This window comes from Brachyhypopomus gauderio, chromosome 12 (assembly GCF_052324685.1).
Source record: "Brachyhypopomus gauderio isolate BG-103 chromosome 12, BGAUD_0.2, whole genome shotgun sequence".
NCBI lineage: Eukaryota > Metazoa > Chordata > Actinopteri > Gymnotiformes > Hypopomidae > Brachyhypopomus > Brachyhypopomus gauderio.
Genome location: NC_135222.1, coordinates 11,030,200 through 11,054,872, shown reverse-complemented (window position 1 = coordinate 11,054,872; position 24,673 = coordinate 11,030,200). Strand labels below are relative to the sequence as shown.

The 24,673-nt window shown below is 43.3% G+C and overlaps 1 protein-coding gene across 1 annotated transcript in view; it reads left to right on the top strand.

Annotated features, from left to right (window-relative positions):
• Positions 1 to 24,673, top strand: part of LOC143527817 (protein kinase C-binding protein NELL1-like) — a 216,908-nt gene that overhangs the window by 146,021 nt on the left and 46,214 nt on the right. Inside the window, exon 13 of the mRNA XM_077023124.1 lies at positions 18,696 to 18,821. Within this exon, the coding sequence (XP_076879239.1) occupies positions 18,696 to 18,821 (126 nt within the window). The remainder of the gene's footprint in view (positions 1 to 18,695; positions 18,822 to 24,673) is intronic.

The window sequence follows — 24,673 nt, the reverse complement described above, 5'->3', positions numbered from 1 at the left end:
TTCCTTCTATTAATTTTCCATGATTTCACTACAAATAGGTGCAAGGCAAAACATAAAAAATGTCAACCTTTTAAATTCACTGTAATGCACAGCCTCGAGTGGCTTGTTGTTTTTTTTTTTTAGAAAACACCAACAATATTAATCTGTGAAAATTCTTGTCTTTTTGCATCCTAATTTAAATCATTGGTCCCTAGTCTCTGCAGGATAGAGATGGCAAAGTGGAGGCCTTTTCCTTATTTTGCCCAGCTGAAATGTTTAAGTGCTGTCAGATTAGTCTATTAAGCCCTGTTCACACCTGACATTGACATGCATCTCAAGGGATCCAGTCACAAGGGACTGCCAAACTTCGGAACTGTTCTCACCTGGCACTGTGCATGTGTCTCAAGAGCCCATTTGCGATTGGATTTTGTACATCATTTACACTGAAGGAGGTCCTGCACACAATAGCTATGTCACTTTTCCACTGTGTTTGCTTTCAGATAGAAATGTCCCATGACTCCTGGCTTGCATTCCTGTACAGTTTTTCAGTCGCATGGTCTGCTTTGCGATCTTGTTTCACTGGTGCCTCTGCCATGAGCATCTAAAAAAATTATTATTATTATTTTATTCATTAGCTTAACTTGCTTAACTACATGCAATTATTACTGGATTTCAGGCGATGGCAATTATATACTTAATATAGACAGTACTTTGTTACTGTCAAGGACGCAACACGACTCAATGCTGTTCACACTGGTGATTCGTGTAAAGTCATCTGATGCATCCCAGCCCATCTTCAAAAGTGCTTTGAGTGATCTTATCACAATGCATTTCCAAAACACCATTTGCACTTGTAAATAGTGCCAATCACACAGACCGAATGTTCATGTCAGGTGTGAACAGGGCTTTGGTGGCTTTTTTCTTTTCTGATTCCAACAAGCTGTAGTTTGATTAATGGTAGGTGTTGTCAGGATGGCAGTAAGTCGTGTTCAACCAGCCTTAATTTTCTAAAGAACTTCAATAATCAACAATTGACTTCTCCTATAAAAGACAAAATTAAAACATGCATGCATATCCATGGTACAAATTATCAGGTAAATGGTGTCAATAATGTATCACACTAAAGTTTTTCAGTAGGCTATAGGTTTTTCTTTGGAAAAGAAATGTTCTGTTGGAGATTTATGATGACAAATTCCAAGGGATGTAACTGAGAAGTGGTTATTGATCATGGTCGAAAACACATTATTACTTACTAGTCTCGTCTTTTGAAGAAATATTTTTTTGCTCTAGATAAAAAAGACAAATCTTTCTTCCAAATGAATGAACTATTGATTGTTTCACTCAAGAAATGCCACCCAAATCTGCAAGAGACATGAATGAACTATTAACTTTTATTTATATTTGGAATTAGAGACTCTTGCTGTGCACTGTTTGTTGGTAAACTCATCAGTGGTTTGGGATCAGTGGTCAGTTTCTGGCTGTAGAACTGCTGTTAGGTTGATATCTTTGCTAAGCAAACAGCTCTCAACCCAGCACTGACATAGACACATGTTAAAACCCCAGCAACAGTGCTCTGCCCAATGCATTCACAGGGTTGCCAACTCTCACTCATTGAGCATGAGACACACGCATTTGACTGTCTTCACACGCTCACACGCCACACATCCGATTTCTCACGCCAAAAAAAAAAAAATCTAGTTTATTTACCTCTGATCCATATCTATGATTCAATAAGTTACTAGTTTGCTCTGGCGCCAACCACTGGCGATCGATCGATCGCAATATAATACTTAATTTGTGTCCATTTGTGCCCCCCCCCCCTCCCCCCGTCAACAATTTACACTCGCCACCCCCTCCAGGTTCAAATCTCACTCCAAGTGATTTTGAAAAGTTGGCAATCCTGCATTCATACTAGTACAACACTACGATCATGCCACCATCTTGTCCGCATCACTGACATGTTGAGAGTGGTCCTCCATGCCATTGGTGTACGTAACAAAGTGGAGAGTGAGTGTAGGTGAAAGTCAGGTGTTATTGGTGGAGAGTGTGGACGTAAGTACCCTCAAATTAAAGTTGACATTCATGTTAATATGAAAAATATTTTTACTGACATCAGCTGCTACAAAGACAACACTAAATGCACACCATAAATAATACAATACCAGTGACTATAGAAATGCTAACACATACATAGTTTAAACTGAAATAAAGCAACAGCATATAAATACCATCCCATAGTGAAGCATTGGTGTTCTTTACACACACACACACACACACACACACACACACACACACACACACACACACACACACACACACACACACACACACACACACACACACACAAGTATATGCATAGAAACAGAGCAGGGTACTATGTGTCATTGTCCAGCCATCCATGATGAGCACTACAGCATGATTAGGGTTTTAGGTGTGGGAACGAATGTGAATGAGGCATGTGCCAAGGCACAAAGAGTGAGTATATTGGTGTTGTTGGTGTGGGTTGTTGGTGTGGCCTTTTTTGTCTTGGATCACTTCATGCATTTTCATCTTCATTCAACTTTGTTTTTCTGTAAATTAATTTTCTGGGCAGAAACTCAATTTTCCCTTAAAGTTTAAATCTGCCGGATTCTATGTACATTGTTTTCGTACTACAGTGATTTTGCGCACCTAGTGTCTCAGTGACAGCCTACATAGAGTAAGGCTCCGCACCTTCATTACATTTATATTTAGAGCTTTTTTTAAGAAGAGTTGCCTCAATACCAGCTACAGGAGATGAGGAATCCATCAGAATTCTTGTACCAATGGGCAATTCATATTGAAGATTCCTTTTCCAAATCAGGGCTGTGAAAAAGCATCATTTAATAGCATGAATTCAGAATAGCTCAGAATTAGTATCAGATAACCTGCCGTGGGTCAGTGCCCTGCAGTTTAGCCTTTTCAGAGATTAGCCCGTATTTCCTTCCTTTTGTCATTCATAAAAGAGTTGCTTAAATAGCTTGAATATCACATTCAGATGCCTGGTCTCAATGGCCGTCTGACTGACGTTTATGTGCCTGCCAAGCTGGTTACAATACAGATAAAGCCATGTTTGCACTATTACAGAAAATCCATACGAAAGCGGAGGAATCCATATGAAGGGTAATATTTTCCTATCTCCTTGTCGGTGAAACGTGTGCCTTGTGAAGTATACACTGTTTCCGATTCGTTGTGATTTATGAGCTTGAGTATGACTGTGTGCATGAGGCAGTTTGGTAAACTGCTCCCTGCTCACTCACGAGTGCTGTTTAGATCATTTCTGGACTTTATCTATAAGGACTTAGACCAGCTTTCCCTGATGGCCTCCCTCATCACCACTGCAACCGCTCTACAGAAGTTCTGATGAGACCTCTGAATATTATCCCTCAACAGCTCCAAACTTCTACATATCCCATACACACTCTTTGATATCAGACTTTTATTTTAATCTGTTCCGGAAATTAAAAGACAAAAACTAAGCAATTGTAACTGAGTTGCAGTCCTAATGATGAGGCGGTTTCAGGGTGCAATACACTTGCGTTTATTATTAACATGGACACTGCAGGCAGCGCACATTTAACAAACTCACAAAGTGACGTGAGACTCTGACAAAGACGAGCACAGGACGCTACACACGCACACGTTTTATACACATCCTCTAACAAGCACTGCGTGAAACAAATTAGACTAACAACATGGGTGAACACACACATTAGCCACACCCCCCAATGTACATACACTAAGCAGACACGACCCAAAGGGAGGGGTCCGGGGCTGTAGCGTGACAGCAATCGGTTGTGATCTGCTGTTCTATTGTGTTTTTCTCCAGAGTATTTCTAAACACTACATTGTTTTTCAATCCAGACATTACTAAAATTATCATAATTTATAACTTTGTGCAGTTGCGCACATCAATAGGCTAAAAGGCACTGATAACATTACAAGGCCAGGTTGATGAAGACCAAGTTACACGAAGACCAAATTATTTTCTATCCCAGTTTCAGTTGTATTTATTTGTATTAGCACTTGAACAAATCAAATATGACATAGTATTTGATATGGCGCATGTGAAAAGTGCCTATGGCAACTTACACGAAGGGGTCTATCATTAAAATGCAACGACAGCGCTTGTAATGGGTTTCTCTAATATAATGTCACAGTTCATTTTTTTGTCTGTACAGAGAGGTAATTTTGCTTTTCTATATGCAAGATCAACTTCTCACCAAGCTCAGTGTCCCTTTGACACGTCTGTGGTTGAGCACTCAGGGCAGAGGCTGCGGATCCTGAATGGATATTTACATTGGCAGTCATGTGGGTTGCCATCACCTGGTGCCCTAAAAAAACCAATTACCAATCAGCACGCAGCATTGTTCTAGAGAACTGTCCTCAGATCCAGCAATTATGGAAGCTGTTGATTACAGATTGCAGAGGGGGCAGGAGGTGGTAGGGAGTAGAGGCTCTGTACCGAATGAGTACAGTGCAGGCAGGCATGGAGTCTGAAAATTAGATTTACATGGTTAAGGGTGCTTCTGCAGTACTTACGCCAGAGGAAATAAATATTGATTGCAGCAGAATTATGCTGCTGCTTGGGCTCATTTTGTGCACGAATGGTGTGTGTAACCTAGGCAAGAGCTTTAATGAATATACAGTTGTGTTTCTCTCTTCATTTGTATACATCAATTGAAATGGAAGTTGCAGGCAGCACCTAGGCAGAGGGGTTTCATACACATCGAACAGCGTGCTACATAGTGTAAGGCAGTCGGCCACCTCCATTGTCGCGGACTGTCAGCCCAGGTTGGTGCAGCAGGACTATGCATGGTCACGGTGAGCCAAAATATTTCAGCCGTGTCCTGTTTCACTTTGGGAGCTCTGGGCAGATGTACAGCTCATGCCCCCTTGTGTTTGTGGCCGTGGTAATGTGTTTCCTCTGCTCCATACTGCACCTGCAACACCCACTCCCCACACTACACCGGTGAGTTTGAGGAATAACCCTGTGAAAGGGAAAATGATCTGAAATTATTTGAATGTGGCACCCTCTGCCCTGTACACACTCTCCACTGTAGTAGACACACCGCAGACTAGTGCTGGGCGGTATACCGGTTCGTACCAAAAACCGGTGTTTATTTTTGTTCTGCTAAGAATTTTTCATAAACCAGCCACACCGGTTTAAATAGCCTAAATGTAGGAAGTACCATATTTTCACGACTATAGAGCACACCTCAATATAAGCCGCACCTACAAAAAAAAAAAAAGGAAAATGTTGTATAAGCCGCACCAGGCTAAAAGCCACATATATCTACTGAACTGAATACATTTAACTGAACTGATCAGTTTCCGAACGGTGCCTGTAGCATTTCATGTGCGACAGATTTGGCTTTCAGATGGTGTTGTGCAGAATTCAGACTCCCCTCGTTCATCTGCATAACGACGCTACAGATGATATTGTCGATTTACATTTCTATGCATAAAAAAGTGCTAGACTTTAATTATCCATCACAGCAAATGGCATGGCATTATCTATGTCCAAAGACACACTGGCTCAAGGGTGTAAATTATTTTATTTATTTATTTTTTTAAATACACACTGCCTATACCGAAGTTCACATCTGACCACATGATTTTGCAGCATTACAGCAGTATTATGTCTAAATAACTAGTTAGGTGTCACGTCCAGCTCCGCCCTCCTCCCTGGTCCCGCCTAGTTTCCCCGTTACCTTGGTTTCCCTTTTGTCTGTCACGCCCCTGTCTTTAGTGCCTGCACCTGAGTCTTGTTTCACTCCCCTGTTTCAGGGTATATCATCCCATCCTTACCTGCCTTTCCTTGCTCTGCTTTATTAAGTTCCATTGGTCCCGGTCTAGTTTGGTTCTTGTGTGTTTTCCGTGCCTGTATTATTCCTGTCTCCATTTCTCTGTCTGTGTGTTAGTTCTTCCCGTTTCCCCAGTGCTCTGGTTGACTCGCTTCCCTAGTCTATGTTGATCCTTAGTTATTTGTTGGTTGTTTTGAGTTGTTCAGTAATGTTTTAGTCTGTATTTACCCCTGTCTCATACTTCCTAGTCTCAGTGTTTTAGTCCTTTGTGTTGCTTAGGTTTCATGTTGTTTTCTCGGTTGCTCCCGTTTTTTAAAGTTAAGGTTTTGTTGATTATTCGTTTCCCGATTTCCTAGTTCACCGTATTCCTTCATGTCTTTCATTCCGTGTTCTCTTGTCTGCTGTTTTAGTGTTCCTGTTTAGTATATCAAGCAGTCCCCGCATTAAGTTCCCTGAGTGTTTGTATTCCCTATGCCCGTTCAGTTCCTCCGTTGATTTTACGTTATTTAGGTTCTGTTCTTGTGGTATGTGTTGTCTGATCAGTAGTAAATAGTTCTGTTAGCTGTATTCTCATTTGCATGTTTTCCATTACGTACATTCCCGTTGACTTGGTTGTCTTGGTTGTCTTCCTTTGTTTTGTCCTGTCTTTGCTTTACTTAATAAATTATACAAAAACCTGCACTGTGCTCAATGAACTAAGTTATAGTCACTGTAACTCCAGAATAAAAAGAAAAGTCTACAGAAAAGCTGCACCTCATTAAGCTGCATGGTTCAAAGCATGGGGAAAAAAGTAACGGCTTATAGTCCGGAAAATACGGTATATAGGGTTTTAAAGGTCGCAATCGAAATTTGTCCTCCGCATTTTCCCATCTGGGGTGAGTTTCCCAAGTTCTTGGCGCTACTTAGTACTTTGTAACCCCGTACTTACAAACATTCTTAAATTTACGCCGGTTTCCCAAAAGCCTTCGTAACCCACGTCGTACTTAAACTCATTCGAAAATCTACAAGTGATCTGACCGTGTCGTAACTCGCTGAGTTGTTCTTAAACGATAGAGGCCGCTGATTATAAACACTTCGAACTACGCACGCTTGTGTGTACAAACACGAATCCACGAACAGTTAAATGTACTTTTGAAAGTGTAATTGCATCACATAAATTAGATCCTATGTCCTTAGTTCAATACTGCGCATAAATATACATACTAAATTGAAATTATTGTTTTCACGAAATTCAACATACTATTTATTAATATTAGTGGTGGGCCATTAACGGCGATAACGGCCGACCACTCATTAAATTCGCTTACAGACCGTTTTATCTGTGTGTGTGTATATATATATATATATATATATATATATATATATATATATATATATAAACGGTCTGCAAGCGAGTTAAATTTAATTAGTGGTCGGCCGGTAACGCCGTTAGGCCTTTCAATATGTTGTGCAAAGGAAGACCCAGAAGATGGGACAGGACTGTTGCAAGGGAAAGAATGTTGCACAGGGTATGCAGGTTGAGGTGGGGTAGTCTGGAACTCATTTGAGGCTACATCTATCCCCCCAGTGATGGGTTGCAGTTGGGCCCAGTATTCTCAGGGCTTTTTCCTCTTCTGGTATGAGGGTTGTTGTAGATGATTGACCCCCACCAGTCTTAGCCCTCTCTTTACTAAGTTCCACTCCCTTTCTTTTTGCATGACTAGCAAAGTCATGCCATTTTTGTGTATGTCCATTACAGATCTCTTGTATGCACTGCAGGCATTTTCTGGGCAATTTCTTTTTTCAATTTTTCTTTATTTTTTGAGCTTCCTCGAGCTTTGGAGAATAGTATGCTCGTTTTCTTCAATTTCTTCCAGCATTTGTGTGCCATGCTTGCTGCTTGATTGCTTCTAAAGATTATTAGAATAGGTTAATTTCCTATTTATAGGTAGGCTTTGCATGCGATGGACAGCAATTACAAATTAGCTTTTTTTTTACATACATGTTGTGTAAATACTTTTTTTGTTGTTTGATACGGTGTATATAGTATACGGTGGGAGCGGAGTATAAGGAGGGGGAATAGTCCTCTTCGCCTTCACCGTGGTAGTCCGCGGAGGCAGAGCCTACGGAGGGAGGGTAGTTTTCTTCCTCTTCCTCCTCGCCCTCTCCATAATCCACGGTGGGGGTGGAACAGACAGAGGGAGCTGGCTCCTCCTCCCCACCGTAGTCCACAGTGGGAGCGGTGGAAATGGATGGAGGGTAGGTCTCGTCTTCCTCTGAGTTCTCCTCCCCAAACTTGCCCTCTGGGGTTGACGCGGTGGTGCCGACCACACATGAGCCCACCCTCAGAGGCGAGAGGGCGCGGGAAGGAGAAGGGTGTAGCTCCCTCCAGATGCGCACCACGCCCTCGCGGAGCATCTCCGCCAGCTCGGGGTTGCGACTCTCGCACTCCCGAGCTGTAGCCAGCTGGTAAGTACACACCGGGTCCTTCTCCAGCTCCTCGACCATCGGTGTGGCTTCATGGCGCGGGGGGGAATCTTCCTCCTCTCCTCCCTCCTCAATGCAGGGAGAGAGTTCCCGGGAAGGAGAGGGATGCGTCTCCAGCCACCTCCGCACCGCCTCCTCGCAGTAGTAAGCCGCCTCCTCGGGGGCGGAGGTTTCCCGAGCGGCGCACAGCATGTAGGCACATTCCGGGTCCGATTCCAGCTGCTCCAGCGTCGGAGTGGCTTCGCGGCGCTGGGGGGAGGAAGACGTATGGTGGTGCCGTTTGCTGAGGCGCTTGATCTTCTTCGGCAGGACGGTATAGCCTGGCATTGTGTCTCACAACGGCTCGTCGTTCTGTAACGCGCGGCGGAGCGGCGAAGGACGAGACACGAGTCCTCGTTAGCAACAGACGTCACTTTAATTCTTAAACTCAAATAGCGCATATAGCGCATGTAGAACATTTACCATATACTGCAACGTGTAGACTTTAGACAACGACGAACACAGGACACTGCACGAGCGCACATTAAATAGACAAACCACATAAGCCCCGCATGATTACGAGACGAGCCACAGGTGCGACGGATTATCACAAGACACAACCACACCCACGGAGATCCACAGACGCAGACGAGTAGACGTAGACGACGTAGACACACGCCCAAAAGGGAGGGGCCGGGGTCCTCAACGTGATGGTATGGCACTTTGAAGGTCTATTTTCAATATTTTCCAGCACCTTCAACTTAATGAAGTTACATATTTATACAAATACACATATGGTAGAAATCATTCGCAATAATTAGTTTTTTTCACATTAAAAGAGATGGTACCGTCTCACCAGTATTCGACCACTGTTATTTATTTGTTTAAATATTACGTTATTTAATTAAAGGTAAGATATTTGGGACTTTTCAGTACAATACATTGACAAACAGCTCTGTCTACTTTATGTCTAAATACCTCTTATTTGTTATTAACAAACTGGTGTGCAATTTATAATATTACATGTAGCTGGTTCACATAAGTTGAATAAACCTACAGTTTTGATGTCTGAAAAATTTTTTAAATAAAAGGTTTCGCATTTTTATGCTATATGATTCATTCATTACTTTAGTGCTACCTTTTGAAAACTGATCATGTCAGGCCATGCAGATCTGTATTACATGTAATACTTAGGTGGAGACATTTTTCTAACAGTGGAATAGGGTACTGTTAACCACTCTACTGTAGCAATTCTTTGCGCAATCAATGCAGTTAACACATCATGCGTGGTGGGAAAAAAACGTCAAATGCAGTGAAACCGATATAATTTTGAAAAATACAGTGATGTAGAATTTTGGTCATACCGCCCAGCTCTACCGCAGACACACCACAGACACGGCTCATAAGGACCACTGAATCTGTAAAATAAAGGCACTAATACACAAACTATAGATTTTTCATATAAATTTTTTTTCTCTCTTGTGGATTATGGATTGCTATGATTGCATACTCTACAACATTTATCAGTTTACACATTTAATGTAATTAAATAAATAGAACAACAGATATTGTACATTTTCAGTTTTGTAATAGTGAGTTATAGATGGGAGGCAGGTCACATTTACTGATATATTTGGCACATGTAGCAAATTGCTGGAAGTAACTAATTGCTTGAATGTCTCAGTGTTTCACACTGATCCCGTGTGTCTTGCATGGTGTGAGTTCTGCAAGGTTAGGCCCATTTTGGCAGCAAGTCAACATGGATCACAGCAGAATAGGAGTGGCAAGGCACAAAAGAAAACCATCATCATGGACAGCAGTCAGTGGGCCCCAGTGCAGACGCAACACGCTTCTCTGTTTGCTGACAAAAAAAGATGTGATTATTGATGGGATTAGTGGGTGGGGGTTATCGAGATTACTGGATGTATTTCCTACTCATTTCTAAGATGGGAGAAGTACTGATAGATCAATATATGCCTTATAGCATCGGCCACCAACCACCGGGCCGCAGACCAGTAACGGTCTGTGGGTCATTTGGTACCGGGCCACACAGGACAATCAGAGTCTGAGTGATGTTTTATTTTGAACAATAAAAAAATTGGGATTTTCTCCCCAATTACATCCGTCGGTGCGTCTGGTGAGCTATTTTTATGCACTTTAGCTATATTTGTTTTTATGCCAGTTGTCACGGAGGAGCCGTGACGCTTACGCACACGCACCACATCCACCCATTCACGCAAGCGCACAGGCGCAGAGGCAGCTATCTGCCGGCATTTTTAAAAACTTGGGCTAACCTACTGCGTGTGTCGCACTACATTTACACTCCTGTTTGCTGTCCCTGTTTACCTGGTTTAAGCATTCCACATCTCACCATTTTCCATAGCATTTAATTCACATTTGTTACATTGTGCCGGGAGGCCTACCGCCATTTTGTACCATTTGTTTTCACTTCACCACTCAGATTTTCAATAGTCCTAAACATTCATCCATCTGACTTAAATCCTAGTACAGTAATAAACACACTTACACACAGGTCCGTTTGAAGTTTAATGGTTTTAAGCAATCTTTACAAACATCACAGGTTCAATAGACTCACCAACACACCAAACATTTTCTTCTCTGTGGGCGAAACCGAGGGATCAGTCCATGTTGAAATTTATTAGGGGGGTCAGTGCGCTATGGGCGGCACAGACCATTTTAGCAGGGGTGTTTTAATGAGTTTGGGGGAAAATGTATTTTATAAAGTGTAGTGGGGATTTTTCTTTAGTGAAACTTATATTGGGTGTTGATGTATTTTGTGTTTATTCTTTTCTGTTGTCATTTTTCATTTAAAATGATGTTATTTAAATTGATTGATTTATTGGGGCAAATGGGCCCATCTGTGGGAGGGGCTATGGGTATAGAAGCCCAGGAGAGGCTCCAGAACAGGGGAGTTGTGTTGAGTGGTGTTTGGTACGGTGACTTGGCTGTGTATAAAGAATTGTTCAGGATCATTAGTTTTGATTTAGCCTGGCAATCCTGAAGCCTGTTTATTTTTGTATTTCAGGGATATTTAGTTTGGTCTGCATTTTGTTTTTTGACTTTATTTTTGGGGGACACTGTAAATACTTTTGTTTGAAGAAAAGTGGTCAAAAAGAAAAAAAAATAATAAAATACGCATTACTTTGGGGACAAAAGCTTCCTCGCATCTCTGTCCACTCCACCGCCGTCCGTTCTTGCAACATGTGGTGTCAGAAGTGGGATTTGGAGTGACAGAGATGACGACAAAGATGGCAACAAGGAAGGCAACCAGCAAAACCAATGTGGAGGCAGCAGCAGAGCCAGCAGCAATCGGGGGTGATGCAGAGGCGACAGCAGCAGCAAGAGCCACGGCCAATGCAGAGATGAGGGATGAGTCTTCCCTGGACCGGCTGGCAAGAATGTTTGAGTCCTTCATGATGGTGCAGCGAGCCAGAGATGAGAAACTGGAGAAAGAGGCTGCACGGCAAGCCCAGCAGTATTCAGTCCTTACCCACCAGGTGACCCAGCTTCAGCTGGATGTGGAGAACGTGAGAGAGAGAGGGAACACCCCTGCTCCTTCTCGCAGTACAACACCAGAACCAGCTGCAGACGCCACCAGAGGGAGTAGGACGCCGTACGAGCTAAGGATGCCAAAGCTGGAAGAGGCCGACAACATCGACCATTATCTGATGACATTCGAGAAGCTGGCGGCAGCCTGTATGTGGCCAAAGGAGGACTGGGCAATCCACTTGATACCGCTTTTAACAGGCAAAGCCAGGAGCGCCTTTATAGCAATGGACCCTGAACATAATATGGATTATGAGAAACTGAAGGAGGTAATTCTGAAAAAATATGAAATAAACGCAGATACTTACCGCTCACAGTTCAGAGCAATGGCCACCAGCCCAGATGAAACGCCACAAGAACTGTACATTCGCCTGAAGGAACTGTTTTGTAAATGGGTGAAGTATGACACCAGCAGCAAAGAGGCCCTCATGGAGACCATGGTGCTGGAACAATACCTGCGTGTTCTCTATCCGGAGGTGAGGACCTGGGTCAAAGAACGCAATCCGACGACAGCAGCAGAGGCCGCCACCCTGGCGGAGAACTTTGTCGCGGCACACAAAGGCTCCAAGAGGTTCCGCTACGCTGGAGTGCTGGACCGTCAACCCTGGGGTAAGTCTGATGGTGCTGGTAGTGGAAATGGTTCTGGTGTGCCCCCTAACTACAGTAGGAACACTCCACCTCCTCCCCAAAGCAATGTTAAGCTCCAAGGTGTTTCATGCTTTAACTGTGGTAGGGAAGGTCACAAGAGCCCCGCTTGCCCCCTCAGAAAGCCCAAGCATTCCCACCTATGCTATGTTCCCAACCCTAGTTCACCTATTAAGACCCAGCAGAGCAGAGATCCTGTCATTACCATAGAGCTTAATGGTAAACCCACCACGGCCCTAGTGGATACAGGATGCATGCAGACATTGGTTCAGGCCGACTTAGTCCCCCTTGAGTTCAGAAATGACAATGACAAGTTGACTATCTGTTGTGTTCATGGTGATACAAGTGAGCATAGTACAGCAGAGGTATATGTCGGAGTAGATGGTCAGACGTATTTGCTCAAGGTGGGGCTGGTCCCCAAACTGCCATACCCAGTGCTGTTAGGTCAAGACCTCCCTGTATTGTTAGACCTGGTAGGGAAAACTGCTTTAAGCTGTGTGGTGACGAGAGCTATGGCTAAGGCTAAACCCATTGACATGGCTGATTTTCCTTTTTATGGTGAGGATGTCCGAGGGGAGACAGCCTGCACCCGTGAGCAGAGATGTGCTAAGCGTAGACAGACCGTGCTAGACCTTGTAGACCAGTCAGGCCTACAGAACGATCCTGATGTTTGTCCTCCTAGCCTGTCTGAGGCTGATGTGCATGTTTCGGGTGATGTTGCCAAATTGCAGCAGGCGGACCCAACACTAGCTAGACTGTTTAAGAAGGCAGAGGAGGGTTCTTGTTTTGTTCCAAACCTTGGTAATGAAGTTTATACCTTGCAAAATGACATCCTGTACAGACAGAGTGATGATGGTTTGCAGCTTGTTGTGCCGGAGCAGTGCAGACAGCAAGTTTTGGAGCTAGGCCACTCGATCCCATGGGCAGGTCACCTAGCCCACATGAAAACACTGCAACGCATTAGCAGACACTTTTACTGGCCTGGAATGTTTTTACAAGTGAAAGACTACTGCAGATCATGTCCCCAATGTCAGCTAGCAGGAGGGAAAGGTTTTGTACGTGCCCCATTAGTGCCACTCCCTGTAGTTGACACTCCATTTGAGAGGATAGGGGTAGATGTCGTTGGACCCCTGGAAAAGAGTAGGTCAGGGAACCGCTTCATCTTGGTCATCTGTGACTACGCTACCAGGTACCCCGAGGCCTTCCCCTTAAAAGTCGTAACTGCCAAACAAGTTGCTTCTTGCCTGCTCCAGCTATTCTCTAGAGTAGGGATTCCCCGTGAAGTGTTAACTGACCAAGGCCCCAACTTTATGAGTAGAACACTGAAGCAAGTTTATGACCTGTTAGGGATAAAGCGCATCAGAACCACTCCCTATCACCCACAGACGGATGGACTTGTTGAGCGGTTCAATCAGACCCTCTTGAACATGCTCAGACGGTTTGTGGATGACAGCGGAAGGGAGTGGGACCAGTGGCTACCCTACCTGTTGTTCGCATACAGAGAGGTCCCCCAAGAGTCAACAGGGTTCTCTCCTTTCGAACTGCTCTATGGACGCCAGGTGCGGGGCCCGCTGGAAGTGCTGAAGGAGACCTGGGCAGGAGAGACAACGGAGCAGACTGACATCATCTCCTACGTCTTGAAGATGAGAGAGAAGCTGACTGCGGTGACTGTCATGGCCCAAGAAAACCTTCGCAAGTCCCAAGATCGACAAAAGGCATGGTACGACCGGTCTTCCCGCACACGGAGCTTCCAGCCTGGTGACCGGGTCCTGCTGTTGTTGCCCAGCTCACACAACAAGCTGTTGGCAAAATGGCAGGGGCCCTACACCGTGACACGCAAGATGGGAGAGGTGACCTATGAGATCCATATGCCAGACCGCCGAAAGAAGCATCAAGTCTTCCATGTCAACATGTTGAAGCAGTGGACAGAGCAAGCGGAGCCAGAACGACCGTCCGAGCCACATCAGGAGGCATCAGCGTTGTTCATCCGAGCCGTCGAAGAGGAGGAAGAGTACAGCGAACAGTATCTGCCAGGCCAAGAGGAGGAGAGCCAGCTGGACTTCAGCCATCTGCCAGAGGAGCGCCAGCGTGACCTCTCAAACATCCTGCCAGAGGGCCTCTTCACTCAGCGACCTGGGCGGACCGAGCTGGTGGAGCACCGGGTGGTGCTCAAGGATAATAACCCTGTGCGGCAGCCTTGCTACAGCGTACCAGAGCGACTGCTGCCTGTCATGAAGGAAGAGCTGGACATGATGCTTCAGCTGGGGGTCATCGAGCCGTCCTTCAGCGAGTGGAGCAGCCCAGTCATCTTGATTCCCAAGAAAGACGGCAGCCTGAGATTTTGCTTGGACTTCCGAAAGGTCAACATGCAGGCAAAGTTTGACCCGTACCCCATGCCAAGGGTGGACGACCTCATTGAACGCCTGGGCAAGGCCAGATACCTTAGCACCCTTGACTTGTGCAAAGGTTATTGGCAGGTGCCACTGGCAGAGGAGAGTAAAGAGCTCACTGCCTTCAGAACACCATTTGGGCACTTCCAGTTCACGGTTCTTCCCTTCGGCCTGCATGGGGCACCAGCGAGTTTCCAGCGGCTCATGGACAGAATTCTCAGGGGAGCGGAGGGCTTTGCCGCCGCCTACCTTGATGACATTGTGATCTTCAGCGCCACCTGGGAGGAGCACCTTCGACATCTGCGGCAGGTCCTCTCCTTGGTTAAGGAGGCGGGCCTCACCATCCACCCAGACAAGTGTGCCTTGGCCAAGGAGGAGATCTCTTACCTGGGCTACATTTTGGGCAGAGGGGTCATCCGTCCTCAGGTGGGGAAGGTGGAAGCCATCATGTCTGCTGCGCGACCCACCACCAAGAAGCAGGTGCGGTCGTTCCTGGGTCTTGTGGGGTGGTACAGGCGCTTCATACCAAACTTTTCAGAGAAAGCGTCTGTGCTGACGGAGCTGACCCGCAAGAACCAACTCAACAAGGTTCAGTGGTCTGAGGAGTGCGAGAGGGCATTCCAGGACTTGAAGGACTCTTTGTGTCAAGAGCCGGTGCTCCTCAGTCCAGACTTTGATAGACCATTCACGGTTCAGACGGATGCATCTGAGCGAGGCCTGGGGGCGGTCCTCCTGCAAATGGACGATGGACAACTGCGGCCAGTGGCTTACATCAGCCGTAAGCTGCTACCCAGGGAGCAGAATTACTCCACTGTGGAGAAAGAGTGCCTGGCTATAAAATGGGCACTGGAGTCTTTCAAGTACTATTTGTTGGGGCGTAAATTTATACTAGAGACTGACCACAGAGCTTTGTCCTGGTTGGGGAGTATGCGGGACACCAATGCCAGGATCACTAGGTGGTTCTTGGCAATGCAGCCATTTGACTTTGATGTTTTATACAGAGCAGGGAAAATGAACTGTACTGCTGACTTTTTGTCTAGGATGCCACGGGGGGCATTCTCAGAAGGGGGGGGTAATGTCACGGAGGAGCCGTGACGCTTACGCACACGCACCACATCCACCCATTCACGCAAGCGCACAGGCGCAGAGGCAGCTATCTGCCGGCATTTTTAAAAACTTGGGCTAACCTACTGCGTGTGTCGCACTACATTTACACTCCTGTTTGCTGTCCCTGTTTACCTGGTTTAAGCATTCCACATCTCACCATTTTCCATAGCATTTAATTCACATTTGTTACATTGTGCCGGGAGGCCTACCGCCATTTTGTACCATTTGTTTTCACTTCACCACTCAGATTTTCAATAGTCCTAAACATTCATCCATCTGACTTAAATCCTAGTACAGTAATAAACACACTTACACACAGGTCCGTTTGAAGTTTAATGGTTTTAAGCAATCTTTACAAACATCACAGGTTCAATAGACTCACCAACACACCAAACATTTTCTTCTCTGTGGGCGAAACCGAGGGATCAGTCCATGTTGAAATTTATTAGGGGGGTCAGTGCGCTATGGGCGGCACAGACCATTTTAGCAGGGGTGTTTTAATGAGTTTGGGGGAAAATGTATTTTATAAAGTGTAGTGGGGATTTTTCTTTAGTGAAACTTATATTGGGTGTTGATGTATTTTGTGTTTATTCTTTTCTGTTGTCATTTTTCATTTAAAATGATGTTATTTAAATTGATTGATTTATTGGGGCAAATGGGCCCATCTGTGGGAGGGGCTATGGGTATAGAAGCCCAGGAGAGGCTCCAGAACAGGGGAGTTGTGTTGAGTGGTGTTTGGTACGGTGACTTGGCTGTGTATAAAGAATTGTTCAGGATCATTAGTTTTGATTTAGCCTGGCAATCCTGAAGCCTGTTTATTTTTGTATTTCAGGGATATTTAGTTTGGTCTGCATTTTGTTTTTTGACTTTATTTTTGGGGGACACTGTAAATACTTTTGTTTGAAGAAAAGTGGTCAAAAAGAAAAAAAAATAATAAAATACGCATTACTTTGGGGACAAAAGCTTCCTCGCATCTCTGTCCACTCCACCGCCGTCCGTTCTTGCAACACCAGTGGTATTTACCCCCACACTTAAAAGGCCGGTCCGTGTAAATATTGTCTGACATGTAACCAGTCTGTGGCGTAAAAAAGGTTGGGGACCGCTGCATTATAGCATTACTAAATTAATGATGACACAAGTGACGCCCCAAGTGACTTATTAGCCTGGTTCTGCTGCCTTTGTTTTTGCTAGAAAAGCCTTGTAGAATATATAAATAGAATAATTTTATGGATTTCATCATTATAACTTAGAATGACAGCAAACTGCCAGAAACCGTAAATTTGGTCTGACCTGCTGAAATTGGGACACAGTGTTACTAGTGTTTAGGTTTCAAACTGCATAGTGTTGCTTACTGATGTGGAATCGACTTGAAATCTTTTTCATGCTGTATTTCATGGAGTAAATGGCAGCTAGAAATGCACTCTGCCTTCAGTGGGTGACTGATGGATCTTTCTCCATAAGTGTCGTCCTGGGATGACATTCAGGGTCACTGTAAATTTGGCTTGAATACAGTGACAGAAATGTTTCACAGCAAGATGAGAGGATGTTTCAGTGAGAGAACTGTGATTTTCCGACTTAACACAGCATTATATTTAGGAATATCCAGAACAGAATATACTTACTCACAAGGTGCGGCTGTGTTGTTGGTGTGTTGACAAATCTATAAGCGAGAGTGTGCGTGTGTGTGTGTGTGTGTGTGTGTGTGTGTGTGTGCGGGCATGCCATATATTTTCTGCAGTAAATCTCTTACAGAGCTCCACTTCAGCATGACTGAATATTCATCATGAGTGTACAACACTACAAAGTACGATTATCTACCTTAAAATGACAAATAATTATTGGGAATTAGTGCAAACATCTGTTTCTGATGCTAATCAACTGGAAACATGCTGCAACATATGCCTGCTAAGACTTGAGTACGCATGTTGATAGAGAGCAGTGCTCTTAGCCACCTGTGTACTACTGGAAATTTTGTGAATTTGAATCTGGTCTCAGGGATAGGACGTCCATGCCAACCTGCTTGTCCTTCTCCAGGACTAAGGTAATCACTCCAATGGATACTTTATTGGTACTCATTGCTGCTTTGACATTAGCAGTAATGGCTTACCACCTCAGTGCCTTTCAAGGGCACTTGAAGCCCAAGTCACTGGTGACAAATGAAGTGGGTGGTAATTGCTGAGCACTTTTGCCTGGTCTCTCCCTTCTCCACTGGAGAGTAGATCTAGCGTCCAAGAAAAAGCCCTAGGTAGAGAATATTGATAACATGACCATAGTCAGATCAATGGGATTCCAACGAGTATGTGGTTTATTTTGGTTCTCTCCTGTTTGGTGAGGTTTGGATGCATGTTAAGAGATGCAGATGTGTGTTTGGGTTCTGTGGGGGTTTGCTTTGTTGTGACAGTGGCTTCATTTCTTTGTGTTTAAAGAAAGTGCTTCAGGAGAATGTGTGAAATGTAAGGCATAACCTGTATGTACTGTATTAAAAAATGTGACAGTGGTCATGGAAGAATGTCATCTGGAACCAAATCATATTATCTCCTGGTTTAAAAATATGCCCATGAATTGTTTTTAGGAATTTATAGCACAAGGTAATCAGTCAGTGCTTTGGTCATTTGCAAATAAGCATGTAATGAGTGTTCACTCTAGTTCAATGTTCATTTGACTGATGCGATGCCCAAATCAGGTTTTGTGGATTTCTTGCAAGTTGACTGATGTGTGTCGTTCTGTTTCTGTTCAGACATAGACGAGTGTTCCACGCAGATGCACTACTGCCAGGCCAACACCATGTGTGTCAACCTCCTAGGAGGCCATCGATGTGACTGCCTTCCAGGTTTTACCAGAGTGGATGATTTTTCATGCACGGGTAGGCCGAACATGTGCAAATTTGCATGTAATAACTGTGGGGGTGGTGGATGTTGTTTCTGTTTCATTTGTTGGTTTGTTTTTAAAATTTGCAAGGTACATATTCAACATTTGGTCAATTTTGTTTATTAATTATGATTTTTAAATAACAAATATTCTTACTGTTATAAATATAAATGTTTAATATGTGAGGATTTAAATCCAAAGATCTTTCTCTAGAGGGTTTTTTAGAACTAAGATTCAGTTATGTCAGGTGTTTCAGATATACTGGGTCATTTTTCCATAAGTGCATGACTTCAGACATCATGCGAGCTTATTGCATCAAATTTCCCTGGTCAGCTTTTTTTGGGGGCAAAAATATCATCAAAAGCAAAAAGACTGATTACAGCACTTGGTTTCTGAAATCAGTTAATCACTGTGTTTTAACTGATTGCTTACTATGTTTTTTTTCTAACTGCCTCTATCCATTCAGAATCATTTAGTTTCATTGAAAAGTGGAATTGTAATCAAGGACATTTCTAATGGATAAAGTAGTGTTTTAATCAATCTACTATTTGATGCATGTATTTTATCATATAATTGAAGTGATTGCAAACACAATTTCCAATAGAGCACACCGACCAATGAATAGCTGATTGCCAAATTCAATTTTAAAGAATGTTTTAAAAGAGCATAAAGATAACAAAATGAACACAATTATTTTCCTGTGATTTAGTTCATTAGTTAAAAAGCAGTGTGTACAAAAAAGAAATTATATTCAGTCCCATGGAGTACATCTGATGCCATGATGAACTAGGTTCCAGATCTGTGAAAGGATTTCATAAGCTCTGTGTCTTTGTTGCGAATGTGGTTGTATGTGTTTGGTATCACTATATTTGGTCTCAGTGTGGAACAGTCACAAAAATAGTGTTCTTTAATTAGCTGTGAGCTGGCAGCCATGTACAAATGGGTTTCTATGGGAAATCAATCAGTTCAAATTGGTCTAAATGGTTTGGGCAGCCACCATGGGACTCATGTTGACCACAAATCCTTACACAGTCCAGCAGGGAAACATCTATGTGCTCTCCTTCACCATCCAGTCTTAATGGTATTTCTTGATTCACTTTATTTCCACCATTGGTACATATTTTAAACAAGTAGTCTTATAAGATTTGCTGTGCATTTTTGGCAACTTGTGTAAAGTGAAATTAATGAATTGTTATAAATAATTCTGATATTTAAAGAAGTACTAAAATTTTCATTTTATCTTTCATTACAATCTCCAGATTATTTTGTGTTAAACTCTGACAGCAGCCCCATTTGTTCTTAGACTTGACTATCCCAAAACAAAATGCTAAAAAAAAAGCTCTCAGCATCTTGTGATCCTTGTGAAGAGGACAGAGTAAATGCTCCAATACTGGATATAATCTTTATTCGCAAGACTGATAGTTTATTATTCTGAAATCTATGCTCAGAAAAACCTTAATAACTGAGACAAGGAAGCTAAATGCATGGCACCTGACAAATGTATTGTTTCTGAAGCTCACTGCACATGATATATAACAGTGTTGTGAATTCACTACTCTATCATTTTCACTGTGACTTGCACTGACTTAATTGCACCATACATCATCTTCAAAAATAAAGTTCTGTAACAAGTGATATGAAACAAAGAAATTAGTACAAAGGAAATGATGAATTCGGAGCCACTTGTTTTGGATTTCCACCAGATGTACTGTATCAGACAAAGCAGAGGCACTCTGGCTGTATTTTACAGTTTTGAATGTCACTACATCTAATCATTTCACAGCTCCTGACAGAGCCCTCTTCAGATGATCCCCTGTGTTTGTTCTTAAGCTGCCAAAGGCATAAGTGTGAGTGAGATTAGAAAGAAAGAAATCATATTTAAGAATTCTCCCCTGAGAGAGCTTGACATTGACGATGTTAGTTAGAGCTTCACCAGCTCTTGTATGTCTGGGGGGTATTACCTAACACACAGCCCATTTTCATCCATGATTTTCTGGCGATAGCTGCACTAGTCATATGTATCTCCACCGCACCTCAGGGAACGAGTGTGCATGCCATCACTTTAACTGTGCCAGCTGACTTCAAAACTCTAGACTGAAGCCAGCTTTGCATCACAGAGTCAAATGTTTTCTTCTGATCATCTTGCTGGTTAGACAGGAATATACAAGATGCATATAAGTGCTGTTTTAGTGTGGTACTAAAAATGAACCAGGAGTTAACCTCCATCTGACATGGCCTTTCAGGATGCTATTAGAAATCAGATTCCACTCCAGTTTATTGGTGCAGTAAGCTGTAAAGAGATGCATGTTTGTATTTCAGAGCTCTCATGCTATATGATGTATTTTTAGTGAACTGTTTACCAGACGTGTGGATTCGAGTCACATGACTTGGACTCGAATCCGACTCGAGTCACTAAACTGATGACTTGTGACTTGACTCGACAACATCACTGAAGACTTGCAACTTGACTTAGACTTTACCTTTACTATCTTGGACTTGGAATCGGACTTGAGCTTTAAGACTTGAAAAGACTTGAAATTCTTATTTTAACATAATAAATAAGTAATATAGAATCACATGACTGGATCATTTTGTATTAAATGGTGCTGTAAAATGTGAACTGCTCAGCTCAGTTTATCTGTAACAGCTACAGGTGAAGTTCTGCAGCCGATCGGGGGAGAGGGAGAGGGAGAGGGGGAGGGGGCAGCAGCGTTGAATTTGTGCGGAGAAGACAAGCAACATGCTCCCAAAAATTATCCTGTTCAATTATAAAGATGATGCTGTTGTGAATAAAAGAAGAACTGCAACATGCAAGACATGTGGAGTCAGGATAAGAGATGGAGATGCAACCACTTCAAACTTTGTTTGACATTTGAGGCTGCACAAATAAAGCAAGTCTTTGCTATGTATATTTAACATAATGCTATAACGGTATAGCTGGGATGTGATAACTCAGGGGTCGAAAATTAACTTTTACATACAAGGGTCCACATGAGCAACTTGACTTGTGTGAGCGGTCCACACCAACGGTAATTCGAAAGGGGATACTGGACGGACGGACGGACGGACGAAAGTCACTGAGGCGAACGGGGGGAGGGACGGTTAGGTGACAGCAATTGCGACGACATCTCACTCAAGCGAACCGAAACACTCAAACGCCTAACGTTATAGTCTGACTAACTTAATATACTACTCATCAACTGTATCAATTGTGTTAAATATTGAAATTACACCTGGTGACTTGACTAGGACTTGAAGTTTAAGACTTGGGACTTGACTCGAGACTCGCTTGTATTGACTTGGGACTTGACTCGAGACTTGACTGTATTGACTTGGGACTTGACTCGAGACTTGATTGTGAAGACTTGAGACTTACTTGTTACTTGCAACTTAGTGACTTGTTCACATGTCTGCTGTTTACCAATCTTTCAAAAAATCTTCAATTTTTCCTTATCTTGAGAAAATTCAGTAGTTGTGGAGGAAAAGGTTTGGTCTCCTGAGAATCTTAGAAAATGTGAACATAATGAGGTCAATTAGACTACCATGAAATTGGACTGTGGGTCCCAAAGGTTGCCATTATCATACTCAATGGGCATAACACACCACACAAATCTAAGTGTATTCCCAAAAGAACATGGCCTCTCACTCTGGGTCAGTGACTTGTGATGTCGCCCCCTATTTCATTCTCTTCTCCTGGTTGTGTGATGTCACATGGCAAGTCTGTCATGACAACTTTGGGATGCTACACCTGAAGCCACCCATAAACACCAACAGGACTGTGGACCTGAGCCCAGCTCTGTATGTATCCTGGTCAACCCCTAACACACCCCAAGATGATTGGGCTTGTCTCCAAATGAAAAGTCCCTAAACAAGTCCCTTTCTGAAATCCTTCCCTTTACACAGAGAAGATGGCATGACTCTGAGAAAAGGCCAGTGGGATTGTATTGTTTGGTGTGAGATTAGATATGTGACCTCATACTAGTGAGCTGAGGACCTAGTGTAATGACCCTCTATATGAGCTCTACAATGGCTGTGAACATGACTGTCCTTGAACAAATGGAAGCCATGAGAGACAGGCAGCCATCCTACCCCATCATGCCTTTCGCTGCAAGCAAATCAAACAGAAAGGCAAAGGCATTGCAGAGTGTGTGACTGAGTTGGCAAATACATCTATCCTGAAAGGGGCCTTCTAATCTATTAGCTGGTGAAAGAGCTGACATTCAGTGCTTTCTGGTAACATCAACAGTACATAGGCACTCTTGACTTGGAATTAGACTCAGAAATCTTTATTCCTCAGAGGCACACAGTGAGTTTGCACCAGTGCAGTGGAGGTGGGACATGCGGCACATCGATTTCTTCACCGTCTCATCATCAAGCCTCTAAATGAGGTTTGTTCCCTCATGCCTGGTTATGAAAGTCATGGTAGCGGCCAGGAAATGGAATAGCAGAAAATGTGCACTGGGGAGAAGAAGAAACCAAAATAGAGATTTTGGTTTTATTTTGCTGTTTTTTTTTTTGTTTGTTTGTTTGTTTTACTAAAGTGGGCTGGCTCCTGGGTTGCCAGTCACCAACCTTTCAGAAATCCCTCTGCACTGCCATCTCAACAGGGATGTGATTGTTTGACCACTTGGGCTAATGCTGTACCTCATATTGCGTTCCCTGCTGTGGGCACTGAAATTAGAGCTAATCTGACTATTCACAGTCTGCTGGAGTACTCTTGTCTGTTGAGAAATCAAAGGTATTTTCTACAGTGTGTAGCAGACAGTGGGTTGATGAAACTGGTCAGGGACAGAGGCTAGCCCTCCAACAGTGATTTCACCAAACATAGTCTTCCTATTTCAAGAAGAACACATACTTTACGGTGGACAAGTCTTTTTAATAAAAATACTTAGAGTTTTACATTGTGAGATGTAAAAAATAATAAGGAGGTGTTGCAGTCTGTGTGAAAAATAGGCCCTCACTACTTCTGCCTGTTCATTCTTCCAGTAGCTTATCTGAGGTGTTCTAGCAAATTACTAATTTAGGATAATTCAAAGATCCAAATCATCTTTACCTTTCTAATAATAAAGATCATTAATCAAGATGCCAGAATCAGTTTATAACTGCATAAATTAGATTATCAAACTCATACTTCTAATTCTCTTTATGCTGGTGCTATAAACCTGAAGAAATTATCTTCTTCTTGCTATTAAACATTTATGAGCTGAGTGCTTGCTGTAGTCAGCAAGGAGAGGAGAGTTAACAGAATGCTGGAATCAGTTGGCAAACTTTAATGACACTGGAAGGGGAAGCCCCGTCTTCTACCAGATATAGAGAGAACAGAAGCTTAATTAAATCCAGTCCCATTATACTAGCTGTGAATATAGGCCTCAGGTGCCATGAGGGGCAGGTTTTCAAGGCCTGGCGGGTGATACTGGCATTGCAGTATGAATTAACCTCAACCAGTGTGGGCTGCAACAACACGACACTCGCATAGCTACTAAAATATATGTAATATCAGAGAGAGAAAAAATCAGTACTGCAAGCAGATACTTGTAAAGTATTGAAAGCACTCTACATCAGTTCAGCATGCAGACACACACGGAGTACTGAATCACTCTAAATCAGTACAGAGAGCAGACATGTGGAGTACTGAAATCACTCTAATGCTGAGCATTTTAGCCAGTGCTCCAGTGGGCACCACCAGTTGGCCAGTAAAGAACAACCCTTTTGTCCTGGGAAATGGCTTGTATTCCCTGTTAACTCACTCTAGCTGTGTAATTGAAGCAGATAACGGCCTGTGCACTGTTTGCCTGTTAATGTAAAAGGAAAAACCCCTTTTTACCATTAGATTTCATATTTACACTG